Raw genomic sequence first — 13,950 nt, 5'->3', positions numbered from 1 at the left:
ATGTCTTACCTACCCTGCTCGATTATAAACTTATTGAGAGTAGAAGTCATTTGTTATCTTTGTGTTCTCAGAAGGACTTCCACACAGCTGGTGTGGAAGTCACTTGATTAAAATGATTCATTGACAGTACAGTGGCCAGTAATTACATTTGACTCTTTGTTTTGTTAGAAAATACATTTTCATCTAGATTTAAATATTTTTGCCTATTTTCCAGAAAAATAGATTTTGCATATTTTCATCAAGTGGGAATTTGTCTAGCCATAGTTGAAGGAGAAAAAGTTACTTGAATGTCCTTCTAGCATAGATCTTTATTTTTAAAATGAAATTTTACGTATCCTAGGCTAGGCTTAGCATGTGATCCAAAATATTCCTACCTTTTTTTCCTTCTAGATCTCTGTCAGGATATGTTCCTACTGTGCTGAAGCTATGCTCTGTTGATTATAATTTTAAGTCTTTTATGGAAAAATTGCATTCACTTAAATGAAATTCAAAGTATAGAAAATACTTGTTAAACAGAGCCACTCTAATAAATATTACTAATCATATAAACTATTGTAAAAACAAACAAACAGAAAGGTAAATTGGAAAAGACTAATCAGCCATTTGGGGGCTTTAATTTTTATTTTCCAAGCTAGTTATGTCCTTGAAGTTTCTGTGTCAGGTAGCTTTATCTATAATTTTATTCATACATCTGAGATTGAAAGATGTGTACCAATTATTTAATTCCTGTCTGTGGTGCATTATGAATTGTGGCTTAAGAGGAGGAATTTTATTTAGTGGTAAATCATCCCCCAAAACATTAATGATTCACTTATCATCAAAAATAATAATACCACCAAAGAAAATATACCACAAGAATCACTCCCAAATATTCCCCCTAAATAGTGGGAAAACTAAAATGGGATATCTCATGTTAAAAATTGTGACTCAAAAAGGAAATAGTCAGCAAAAGGGGTTTTTTGCCTCATTTATGTGTGGGTGAAAGTAAGGATTTTAGTAAACTAGTAGTCAAAGGTGATTTGTTTTTGAAATGTATCTTTTGTATATTGAGTGTTCTCCAAATTCTTAGGTTTCTTAAATTTAGTGTTCTTTATATAAAAGTATGTATTTGGATCTCAGTGATTGTTTATCCTAATGATCTAATGTGGCTGTTCCCAACCTACATGCTGCAGTCACCAGAGGAACCAGAATTCTTAAAAGAGATTCTCAAATCCATATTCACACAGAATATTGCCTAAACAGTAAATAAACAGTATGGCTGTTGCTGTGCCACTCTCTTATACTACATTTTTAAAAACCTTTTTTTCTGCTGCTAACCAATGTTATACATGCTTATATAAATTTAAAGCAGTACAGAAAAATATGCTATAGAAAAGTAGAATTATCTTTAGTTCTACTACTATGCCAGTCACTATTAAGTGTTGTAGGGACTTCCCTGGTGGTGCAGTGGTTAAGAATCCGCCTGCCAATGCAGGGGACACGGGTTCGAGCCCTGGTCCGGGAAGATCCCACATGCCGCGGAGCAACTAAGCCCCTGTGCCACAACTACTGAGCCTGCGCTCTAGAGCCTGCGAGCCATAACTACTGAGCCTGCGCTCCAGAGCCCATGAGCCACAACTACTGAAGCCCGCCCGCCTAGAGCCTGTGCTCCACAACAAGAGAAGCCACCGCAATGAGAAGCCCACACACTGCAACGAAGAGTAGCCCCCGCTCACCGCAACTAGAAGCCCGTGCACATCAACGAAGACCCAACGCAGCCAAAAATAAATAAATTAATAAATGAATTAAAAAAAAAAAAAGAGTTGTGGATCCAACAATAATGTTGATTCATAATAGCCAGAATTTAAATAGCTCTGAATATGTGTCAGACACTGTTGTATGTGCTCTTAAATATATTGAGTAATTCAGCCATAAGAAAGAATGAAATAATGCCATTTGCAGCAACATGGATGGACCTAGAGATTATCATACTAAGTGAAGTAAGTCAGGCAGAGAAAGACAAATACCATATATCATGTATATGTGGAATCTAAAATATGTCACAAATGAACTTTTTTACAAAACAAATAGACTCACAGACATAGAGAACAAACATATGGTTACCACAGGGGAAAGGGAGTGGGGGAGGGATAAATTAGGAGTTTGGGATTAGCAGATGCAAACTACTATATGTAAAATAAACAGCAAGGTCCTACTGTACAGCACAGGGAACCATATTCAATATCCTGTAATAAACCTTAATGGAAAAGAAAAAAATATTTTGATAACTGTGTTACAATAAAAATTGGATTCCTTTAAAATATATCTATATCTATATCTATATATATGTATGTATGTATGTATTGACTAATTTAATCTATAAGAACCCTATAAGGTAGGACTTTTGTTATCACTCCTTAACAGATGACAAAGTGGGCCCAGAAAGGTTAAATAAGACTGATATATGTTTGCTCCCAGTTTTTCCTATGGATAGACTATCATTTAATATTATTGCTATTGTATTATTTACAAAAATAAGAACATAGCATGCTGATACTGTTTTACCACTGTCGGGTCCAAAACAAACTCCCCTGAACTGCCAAACTGCTCTTCATTCCACTATGAAAATATAAATAGCACCACCATACAATTTTTCTGCAAGTCCAGTGGGTACTATCTACTTAAAAAACGAAGAGGCCATTTCTCACTGTCTTCACTACTTTAAGCTAAATCCAAGCTCTGTCATCTCCTGCCTGGATAATTGCTGGAGCCTACGTGGCTGGTCTCCCCACTTCCAACATCACCCACTCCTGTAGTCCATTCTCCAGGCAACAGCCAAAGTCAGATTTTTAAATGTCGTGCAGATCGTATTACCCTTCTGCTTAAAACATCTCAATATTCACATCACTCGTGATGGCACTTAAACTGGCACCCTGAGTCATCACCACAGCCCTTGAGACCCATGTAGTCTCTCTCTGTCCTCTTGGCCCACACATCCTACCTCCTCCCATCTCTCCTGCCTCCTTTCAGCTACTCATTTGCCCTCGTTTCCATCTCTGGAACGTGTCATGTTCATTCCTGCCTGAGGGACTTTGCACTTGCTCTTCCCTTTGTTGGCATCTTCACATGGCTGGCTACTTTGTCCTTTCAGTCTCGCCAGAGATGCCTTCCCAGGCTACCTTTCTAAAGAATCCTAACCAAACACTGCCCAGCCAATCTCGGTCTCTGTCATTTTCTTCAAAGCACTTACCACTGTCTGAATTTATTTCCTTACTTCTGTATTGTTGTTCTCTCCTACTATAGTAGAAACTCCATGAGAATAGGGACTTTTTCTTATTCATCTGAGTGCCTAGAAAAGGGGGGCAGGCATAGCAGGCTTCCAATGAATAGCTTAATTAATGAAGGATTTAAAACACACCAGCATGTTCAGATAGAAGGATGTTTCCTGAAGTATTGTTTGCATAGGCCTCCAAACTCTCACTCTGCTCTAGATCACTGAATGAATGCTTGAATTGATTGCATGTGGAAAGATTCAACTTTTCAGCAGCTGGTGATGATGGTAGAAGCATCTCTGATTAAGTGAAAGTACAAAAGACAGGTTTGCTTAATTGATGTTGAATGGGCTTGAGAAATGGGACAATCTCCTTGTCATGTGAAGAATTTCTGGTCACTGAATAGTGGATCAATCACTATGGTGTTGTTATATAATTGTTATAAAGATGGGGAAATAACATAGTAATTCCTGGAACAACATGGTGCATTATAGATTCTCAGCTGAATTTTCCAGTTCAGTCGGTAGAAATCCCTTTTTCTCACACAGCTTCTTATTGCTTCTCCCTAAGCATCCAACCTTCTCGTGGAAAAAGATTGCCCAGTAAGTGTTTTTGATGATTGGTTAGGATATCCCCTCCCAATTGTCACCCAAATCAGCATGAACCTTTGATAAATCTCTTTAGCTCTTCACTGAGTCATTAGAACTATTCTATTTGGTACTGAAAATAGTTGCACCTTCCTTGTGTTTCCCGAAGAGAGACACTTGTCTTTACAAGTGGAAATACAATGCTCACTCATTTCTGCTTTATATAATATTTTAACATTTGTCTAAAACCCTATGAACTACCTTTGTTGATTATAAAATTCTTTCTGTGCATGATATTTCTTTGATTACCAAGACCAAAAATGACCAGTTTGGGTAGTTTTTCCCAACTCGTCGCTGTTAAAATGGTTTTTAGTGGGTAGAATACCATTTGAATGCATACATTTATGCAGAATTTTTAAGCAAAATCAGCAAAGACATAATCATATAGATGCAAGAAAGATTTTAAGTGCCATAGGATTAGCTGTTCTAGAAAGAATAAGTTTTTACATGTAGATGTTTTTATGCTTGATCTAGATCAAACAGTGGCTATTTACTGCGTATAAGGTGCTGTCTTTAATTTGAGCTTGAAATCCACTTCAAATAAAGCTTGATCATGACAGGGTGTTCCATTTATCTTTTGTGCCCATGTTTATCTTAAAGGGATATCTTGGAAAGGATCTTAGAGATGATCTGTTCAACATTCTTATGGTGAGAATTACGGCCCAAAGAGGAGAGGTTATTTTGTTAAGGTTTTACCAGTTAGTGGCTGAGCTAGAACCGGAACCAGGCTTCCTTACTGAGCCCCTGTGCCTGCCTTTACCCCTGCGTGTTTGGGACTCACATCCCATGAAGATGCTTAGATGTTATAAGATGTTAATGGATTATACATACTATAAAGGTGAATTCTTACATCCAAAAATCACTCAATAAGCTTTGTGTTTTGATATAACTCAGAATCTAAGAAGTGAGTTCAAGATCTGCTCCCTTCTCCTCCTTTTCCTCTCCTCCCTCTCCTTGCTTATAAAATGTAGTAATGTATTTCCTGAAACCAGACATATACCCTTCCAACCATGTACCATCTTTCAGTTTCAGAGGTAATCGCATGAAAGGGTGTCAGTGGAGACTGGAGTTTTCCTGACCTGTCCACACTTTGTGGCCTGTCTTCTTTGTTACTAATGCAGACGTTTGTGGGATAGCTCGCTGAGCTTTTGAGAATAGTCTGTCTCCCCGGATGTTTTTTCCCCTCTGTGCAAAGCTAAATGAACCATATAGGAATTGAACCTATAACCTTGGCCTCATTCATTTGTCTTCTTTAAAATTGCCTTTTGGAAATTTATGTTCTGCTGTGATGAGATTAAGGTTGTGATTTCGTTCATTCAATAAATAGTCCCAGCACCACACTAATGGCAGCAGAGAGCACAGAGAGGCAGAGGACAAGGTCTTTGCCCTCAAGGGATTAGGATAAGTGCACAAATCATGAATGTCAGGGCAGAAGTGATGACCGCTGGGGGAGGGGGGTGAGCAAATCAGGAATTCACGAAAGCGAATCAGGAGAAGGGAGAGAGGTGCATCCTGCCGGGAGAACATCAGGGGCCCTTGAAGGATGGACAGGTTTCCCAGGAGTCGGAGCGGCGAGGGTAGGTGTACAGATGGTGGTACCCACAGCACCTCAACAGGGATGTTGCAGTGGGGCGAGCAGAAGCGTGAGAGGACCTGCGGGGGCAGGCATGAAGGAAGAGGGACAGGAACGTTATCATTTATGGTGGTGTTGTGTAGGGATGATGGAAGATTTCTGAACTGAGCAGTACTAGAATCAGAGCTGTACAACAGGAAACATCATTTGTCAGCCCCTGTAGAATGAACTGGAGTGTTGGGGAAGAACCCTGAGGAAGTGACAAGGGTCTGAACCAGGGCTCCCAACAGGGTGAAGAGAAGTGATGGGAGACGGTGAAGCCTGGACGAGCAGGACTTGGTAACTGACTAGATGTGATAGTGAAGGTTTGAACCTGGGTGCCTAGTAGATGGCAGTACCCTTCCAGAAGCCAGTAGACCATAGAGGCTGGGAAGTTATGTAAAGGAAGTGAACCCATGAAATTGGAACACTGGGGAAAGGTTGGAGCTGGATATAAAGATTCAGGAAGTCATTCACCAGGAGAGCTGTTTGAGCTGGGAGAGTGGATAAGATCATGAAGGGATAAAGTGTAGAAATGAGAAAAAAAAGATGGCCAAAGGTAGAACGCCAAAGAAAATCTACATTGGTGATTAAGACAATGAGAAAGAGCCTGAGAAATAGAGAATGAACTCGGTACACTGTTACAGAAACCGAAGAAGCAGAGGGCTGCCGAGAGACACGTAGAGGCAAGTGTGCTCCCTTGTCATTGAGAGATGTTAGTGAACAAGAAGGAAAAATAATCCACCTTTGCTTTAATTTTGTCATTGAGCCAAATTACTGTTTTAATTGGGATTTCACAATGCATCTTTTTGATGCTATGCTTTCACTTTGACTTCTCTGCATTCGGTTCCACTACATACTTTTCACTCTCAAGACGGTTAAAAACCAATCACATTCTTATATGTAAGGAATGCAGTAGGAGTTCAAAACTGATGAAAAGGCCAGTCATCTGAGATCACTCATTTATCCCAAGTGTTAATCGGGAGCCTAATATGTACCAGGGACTATGCCATGCCCTGGGGACATAGTGGCAAATAACACAGAAGCAAATCCAGGCCCCTGTTGAGTTTACCTTCTTGTGTGGATGAAGCAAACAATAAACAGACTAAAGAAGGAAAATACACAGCATGTTTGCTGATGACATGCGCCAGGGAGGAAAATAAAGCAGAAGGGGAAGGGGGTTTGGCAGAAGGGGTGTTTTCAGTAGAGGGGGCAGAAAAGGCCTGACTGAGAAAGTGACATTTGGATGACACCCTGAAGGGAGGTGGGGGTGTGGGGTTGTATAGATATCTGGGTGAACAGGGGGCAGCATGTGCAAAGGCCCCGAGGTGGGAGCACGCCTGGTGTGTTTGAGGTCTGGCAAGGATGCCAGTGTTGCTGAAGGGCAGCAAGCAAGAGAGAAAGGTTAATAAAGTCTCAGGGGCCACATTGGGGCCCTGTGGTCATAGGTTGACTTTGGCTTTTCCTCTGAGCATGAGGGAAAGCCCTTGGATTGTTTTGAGCAAAGGAACGAATAAGGATCGTTCTAGCTACAGGGGAAGGAAGGGGGCAAGGAGAAACAGGAAGATGAGCGAGCAGGCTTCCACACATCCTGGGAAGAGGTGTTGATGGCTTGGACTAGAGTGGTCCCAGAGGAGGTATGGGAAGTGATCAGAATCTGGATGTTTTTTGAGGGTAAAGTAAATAGAATTGAACAGATTGAGAATGAAACGAGGGAGAAGGAAGAGTCAGGGGTGAGTCCAAGTTGCTGTATTGGTCTGCTAGGGCTGCATAACAAAGTACCACAAATGGGTGGCTTCAGCAACAGAAATATATTGTTTCATGGTTCTGTAGGCTTGGCCGAGTTTAACGTGTCAGCTCAGTTAGTTCCTTCTGAAGGCTGTGAGGGAGAATCTGTTCCATCCCTCTCTGCTAGCTTCTGGCGGTTTCTTGGCTGTCTTTGGCGTTCCTTGACTTGTAAGGGTATCACTCTCTTCATCTTCACACAGCATTCTCTCTGTGTGTGTCTGTGTCCTAATTTCCTCTTTTTAATAAGAACCCCAATCATATTAGATTAGGGATGACCCTTCTCCAAAATGACCTCATCTTAACTAATCATATCTGCTATGACCATATTTCCAAATAAGATTACACTCTGATGGAAAACTAAAAATAAAATTACCGTATGATCCAGCAATCTCACTCCTGGACACATATCCGGATAAAACTATAATTCAAAAAGATACATGCACTCTCGTATGTTCGTAGCAGTACTATTCACAATAACCAAAACATGGAAACAACCAAAATGTCCATTGACAGATGAATGGATGAAGAAGGCGCGGTACATATCCACAGTGGAATACTACTCAGCCATAAAAAAGAACGAGGGCTTCCATGGTGGCGCAGTGGTTGAGAATCTGCCTGCCAGTGCGGGGGACACGGGTTTGAGCCCTGGTCTGGGAGGATCCCACATGCTGCGGAGCGGCTGGGCCCGTGGGCCACAATTACTGAGCCTGCGCGTCTGGAGCCTGTGCTCCGCAGCAGGAGAGGCCGTGACAGTGAGAGGCCCGTGCACCGCGATGAAGAGTGGCCCCCACTTGCCACAACTGGAGAAAGCCCTCGCACAGAAACGAAGACCCAACACAGCTATAAATAAATAAATAAATAAATAAATAAATAAATAAATAAAAATAAAAAAAAAAGAACGAATTAATGCCATTTGTAGCAACATGGATGCAACTAGAGATTATCATACTAAGTGAAGTAAGTCAGAAAGAGAAAGACAAATACCACATGATATCACTTATACATGGCATCTATAATATGACACAAATGAACCTATCTATGAAGCAGAAACAGACTCGCAGACATAGAGAACAGACTCACGGTCACCAAGGGGGAGGTGGGGTGGGGGAGGGATGGACTGGGAGTCTGGGGTTAGTAGATGCAAACTATTATATATGGAATGGTCGGACAACAGGGTCCTACTGAATAGCACAGGGAGCTGTATTCAGTATCCTGGGATAAACCATAATGGAAAAGAATATAAAAAAGAATGTGTGCGTGCATATATAGATATAGATATAGATATATATAAAACTGAGTCACTTTGCTGTACATTGTTTGAAATTAACACAGCATTGTAAATCAACTGTACTTCAGTTTTAAAAAAAAAAGGTCACCCTCTGATGTCCTAGGGGCTAGGACTTCAACATTGGAATTGAAAGTGGGGAGAAGGACACGATTCAGCCCATAGCAGTTGCCATTGACTGAGCCAAGGAAAGTGTGTTTGGACAGAAGAAGAGGAGAGTTCCAAAGACTAAAGTTAAGAGACTCTTCAGTTTGAGGACCAAGACCAAGGCTCACAAAAATGTTAAATACAAATCCCATGTATGCTTGCAGTTGTAAAAAAGCACTTACATGTTAATGATGGTTTTTAAGTTGTATTCTGATTGTTTATGCAATCATGGTATTTTCCTGTGAGGCGTAAGAGAGTCAGAGTATGGATTGAGCTTTCCTGGCCAATATGCCGAAGAAGTTACTGGTGTTGAAATGGAATGTTTTGAATGCTATAAAGAAGTCAAAGGACGCTAATAAAAATAATAAAGAGTACTTTTCTCAGAAGGAGAAACAACTTTGGAGAACATTGTTTCAGCCCTTGATTTAAGAAGTCATTTTTCTAGAAAGTCAGTCATGATGCAGTGCTCTGAGCAGCTGCATAGTTTGTTCCTTCATCTGTTTTTGGTGAGAGTGTAGTTAAAACATAAAAAATCAATTAAAAAAAAATCATGAAGGCAATAGTATCACATTTAGCTAATTTGAAAAACAGAGAAATCATCACCGTAACATAACCATTCTAGCCTTTTGATATGTTTTCTTTGAGTTTTTATGTTCCTGCTGTTTTACAATGGAGACAAAAGCTAGGACAACAAGGTGATGGTGCTGACATACAAAAAATCTACCCAATGTTTTCTGAACATGTTCAGCTCGAATTTCTCTCACATTTCAGCTCGCGTTGCACATTCTGCTTGCTCTGCCCCTGTCTTTGTCTGGCTACCATCTCGTCGTGCTTCAAAACTCAGCTCAGCTGTCACCTTTGGGGAAGGCTGCTGACTGGTATATTCCAAGCCTTCCCAGTATGGAAGGCTGAGCCTACAATGTGCTGCCATATTACCCCGCACCTAAGCACATAGCATAATGCTGCATGTCTCCACCAACTTTGAGGACAGGGACTGAGCAGTCTATATTTATTTCCTCAGTACCTTGCATAGGACCTGTGGGTAGATATTCAATAAGTGCATGTGGGCTAGGAATGAAAACAAAAAATCGAATTCTTTGCCTGCTTGGCACACATCGGTCACTGAACTATGAGACCTTATTTGAATTTAAAACAATTTTGTTCAGATTGCACCATAAACCGGCACGGGAATATGTAATATAGCTTGAGAAAAGTCTCCTTAAAAAGTATTCATGTAGATTGTTGCTTAAAAGGTTAAATTTGTCCCTAAAAACTGCACCCTTCAGTTTCTTACCATGAAAGGTACCTGAGATAGTTACCGTATATGGCTTGTTTTTAGTATTGACTGTGCCCCTTTAAATTAGTAAGCAAAATGAAGCAATTTGAACATACCTATGTAAGGTAACATGGGAGAAGATGCAGGAGCTTGGAGGAGTAAAATTGCTGACAATAGAGACAAGAATTATTTTAATTTTAATTTGTGGATTGTTTTGGAGAGGGGAGAGTTTTTTATCTGGCATAAATTGAGATACAATCTGAGTCCGAGTGAAGAGAGTTGAGAAGTATTGTAATAGCCCTTTGATGCCAAAAATACTTCCGTGATGACTCGGCTCAAGATTTCTCTCCTCCCTGTTCACCTAGAATGCAAATAATATTTTTTGGTAAACGTTCTCAAAAACAGGAAGGGGAAGAGAAAAGTTTACATGGGATTATTTATGATTTCTTAGTACTGAGAAGAGACTTTGCTATAGAGAATTCTTGATACATTACTCCCCTCATAGGGTTTTGCCTTCATTTCCTGAGTCACTCGGGATGGGACCATATTGAATGCATTGATGGAATCAAGATGACTGACAGATATTGAGCTAAGCTGTACAGCATGTCAAATGTGCCACTACACTGTAGTTATTTAAATCTTGATTTCTTTCCCCAGCTCTACTTTACGAAGTGTTTCCACTGGATCCTCAAGACCTTCCAAAATATGTTTGGTGTGTGGGGATGAGGCTTCAGGATGTCACTATGGTGTAGTGACCTGTGGCAGCTGCAAAGTGTTCTTCAAAAGAGCAGTGGAAGGTAAATGTTCATGTGGGTGTTGCTTTTACACATTTTCTTTCCTGGTGTGTAGTTTACTTGCACGGTTAAGTTGATAGCATTATTGGGAAATAATTCAAAAATGTCCTTAGTTTCGGATGTAATCTGTCCTTAGTTTTGGATGTAATCTGTCAGTGATAAATAGTAATAATGCCTTGTCTTAAAACCACTTGGAGATTCTCCACCGAGCAATATTTAATGGCCAAAATTCGAAACTGTGGATTAAGAGCAACCAGTCAGAAAGACTGGTTGTTTTGGTTGTTGGTTTGTCTCAGTTTTTTTTTTCACTTAGACTTATCAAAATCATTCTATGTCACCATAAATTTAATTTGCATGATCTGAAAGAGCGTTTTTTTTACAGCACGTCTGCCTTGTCTATGTTTCCGTATAAATATGTGTTTGTGGCAAGTTAAAACATTGATATCAGGATCGTGTGTGTAATTTAAGTTGTGTTCCTTACAGAATAATGTCATTTAACAGCTGCTTGAGATTCCAGGTCCCCATTTGAGTCCTACCTTCGTTCCTACTGAAAGTTTCCAAACCAGTACATTAAATGAAAAATTGGACTGAGATTCTTTAAGTTTATGTAGTCTAGCTTTTGCTTCTGTCCAAGTAATTGTACTTCCTAAGGAGAAATGGTCTTTTCATTTGTTTCTGCCTTTCTCCAGCTTCACTTCTAAGCAATTTAGGCCTGATGGTTTTATTAATGTTGATTACTATGACTGGTCAAAGTGTAGAATTTTTTGCTATCAGGAGAAGTGTTGTGTAATTGACACTTATTCTCGCTAAGGAGTTCAGCATTAAGATTCCTGCAGGTGTATTTCAAAGGACATTTTTCTGAGAGATGAATTGGTGTTTCAGAGACTTAAGCATAAATGACCTGAATGTTTGTTTTGCTGATGACCACAAGGAAATGTCTTTATTTCTGGGATGAAGAAAGCTGACCAAGTAGTTATTTCTGTGTTTCTGAGATTGATTCTGCATTATTTAATTGATAGTACATGATTTTCCATTATTTACACTATTAATTATTTAATAGTCCCCAAACCCAGCATTGAATTGGTAATAGGAGTTCCATATTTCTTTCTCAGGGTATGAGCTCTTGGTTACAGGTGACAGAAAATTCAACACAAACTGGCTTCAGCACCAATGGAAATTCATTGGCCCACATAACTGGAAAGTCCTCGTGTGGGCATGGCTTTGGGCAAGCCATGGTCTTAAGCCAGGTCATTCACATTCAATCTCATTCTCTCCATCGCTTGACTTTCCTCTGGCTCTCTTCTCATGCAGTTTCTCTCGTGAGAAGAAAAGAGGTTTTCTGTTCCCAGGGGTTGTTTATAAAAGCCCCCAATTGAATCTCCATAGACTGAACTTGACTCACACTGGCCCCCTCCAGACCAATCACCGTGGCTGGGGGGAGCAGTGATCTGATAGGTTGGTTCTGACTGGAGTCGGCCAAACTGAACAACCTAGACCAACTGTGGGAATGAGCATTTCCTGGAGAAAAAGGTGAGTCCTGTTACCAGAAGGCTGATTTCCAGAAAATGGGGGAAAGAAGTATGTATAGTACTGAAATCAATTTAATTTTTTAAGATTGTCTTCCCCGCCACCCTTTTCTTTCTTTCCTTAACTCTGTGATTGACTCAGTAGAAGATAAATAGGTAAGATATATCTCTGGCATCTTCTAATGCCGCTTTATACCTTCCAACATAAGGGCTCCCCTCCTAGGCTCACTAATTGGTGAACAAAGGTGATAAATAAAAATAAAGCAGTGAGAGAAGGACATTTAGAGAGGGTGCCTCTGTGTGGCCCTACCTGTGGGTCAGCATTCACATCAGAACCCATGTTATGGCTATTGATAAAATCTGCCCTTCTCTGCAAAAAACGGTTTTCTAGATGTTTTTGTTGTTTTAAGTAGTTTCTCTGGAAGTAGCTAAGGAAAGAATTGTTTTTGCAACTGAGGTACATATAAACATGGAAAAGCCAAAATGTCTGTACGTCTTTTTCTTTCATTGAAAAGCTGATCAGTAACGGATAATGAACCTTGACAAGTGCCTTTGAAGACTTTTATTAATATAGCTTATTTCCTGTTTATTTGGGAATTAGAATTTTAGCACCCACCTGTGTAAAACAAGGCTATAAATTTTAAATATAAACTTCATGAGAGTCATGACTTGTTTTTGTTTTGTAATTTGTATTTGCTTACTGTTTTATCATGTATGTATGTGTGAAAGAAATAGGACTATCTCTGTATCAGACCTTTTTGATTTAATAAGAAATTATTTTTAAAATATTTTATGTAATTAGAGGCACTAATTTCACAAAATTATGGTGTATAGATGTTATTTTTATTCCCCTTTTACAGATGAAGAAATTTGGGATCAGACCCAATTCATCTGTTTGGAATCATAAGGCCAAACTTAGACCCATATTAAAGTCTTATGACTCCAAACCTAGACCCAACCTAAGGCCTCATAAATCTAAATCTCATAATCGATTCTTTCCATTTTCCATAATTCTCAAGTTCATGAAAATCCTGCTCTATATGTCATTGTTTATGCCTGCTCAGTAATAATGAGGGCAGTGATGTAAACATTGAGAAGACAGTGTGGTGCCCTTAGTGTGTGTCTCTGCGTGTGTGTCACTGTGTGTGTACATACACACACATATACAAACATGTATGTGTGTTTTTATATTTGAATATTTACTATGGTTGTTTTCTGGTTTTAACCTTAAGCTCCTCCTCGGATTACGTATACAGAGGCTTCTAAGCAGCTGCCGGTAGGGGAGTCCTTTAAAGTCGAAAGGAACTAACAACATCAGGGCAGAACTGGAAATGACCACTAGAGAGAGGACAGGGGGAAAATCACAGCAGTCTGAGCTTCAAGCTTGTTGGCTTCAGGCTTTTATGCCCTAGTGCACCCCACTCTAATGCTTGGTCTGATAGTGTAGTGGTGACTACATAGGGAGACTGCACATCATTTGTTTTAAGTGTATATTATGTTCTCTGTGTCCTGTCTAATGGGATGTATAGATGTGCTTATTTCTTCTTCTTAAACATTTAATATAAAAACACTTAGGCGTCTCATCCAGAATACCTTTTTTGTCAGTAATGTCGGTTTAGAGCCG

At 39.8% G+C, this 13,950-nt stretch overlaps 1 protein-coding gene across 5 annotated transcripts in view; it reads left to right on the top strand.

The window, feature by feature from the left end:
- NR3C2 (nuclear receptor subfamily 3 group C member 2) overlaps positions 1-13,950 on the top strand; it is a 368,612-nt gene that overhangs the window by 164,541 nt on the left and 190,121 nt on the right. For 4 of the 5 annotated variants that reach the window (XM_082463336.1, XM_082463338.1, XM_082463337.1 and 1 more), the window contains exon 3: positions 10,664-10,815. In XM_082463336.1, the coding sequence (XP_082319462.1) occupies positions 10,664-10,815 (152 nt within the window). The remainder of the gene's footprint in view (positions 1-10,663; positions 10,816-13,950) is intronic. The other variant, XM_082463339.1, reaches the window with a different exon arrangement.

This window comes from Balaenoptera physalus (assembly GCF_965194825.1).
Source record: "Balaenoptera physalus genome assembly, chromosome: 5".
Classification (NCBI taxonomy): Eukaryota; Metazoa; Chordata; class Mammalia; order Artiodactyla; family Balaenopteridae; genus Balaenoptera; species Balaenoptera physalus.
This window is presented reverse-complemented; position numbering and strand designations above follow the sequence as displayed.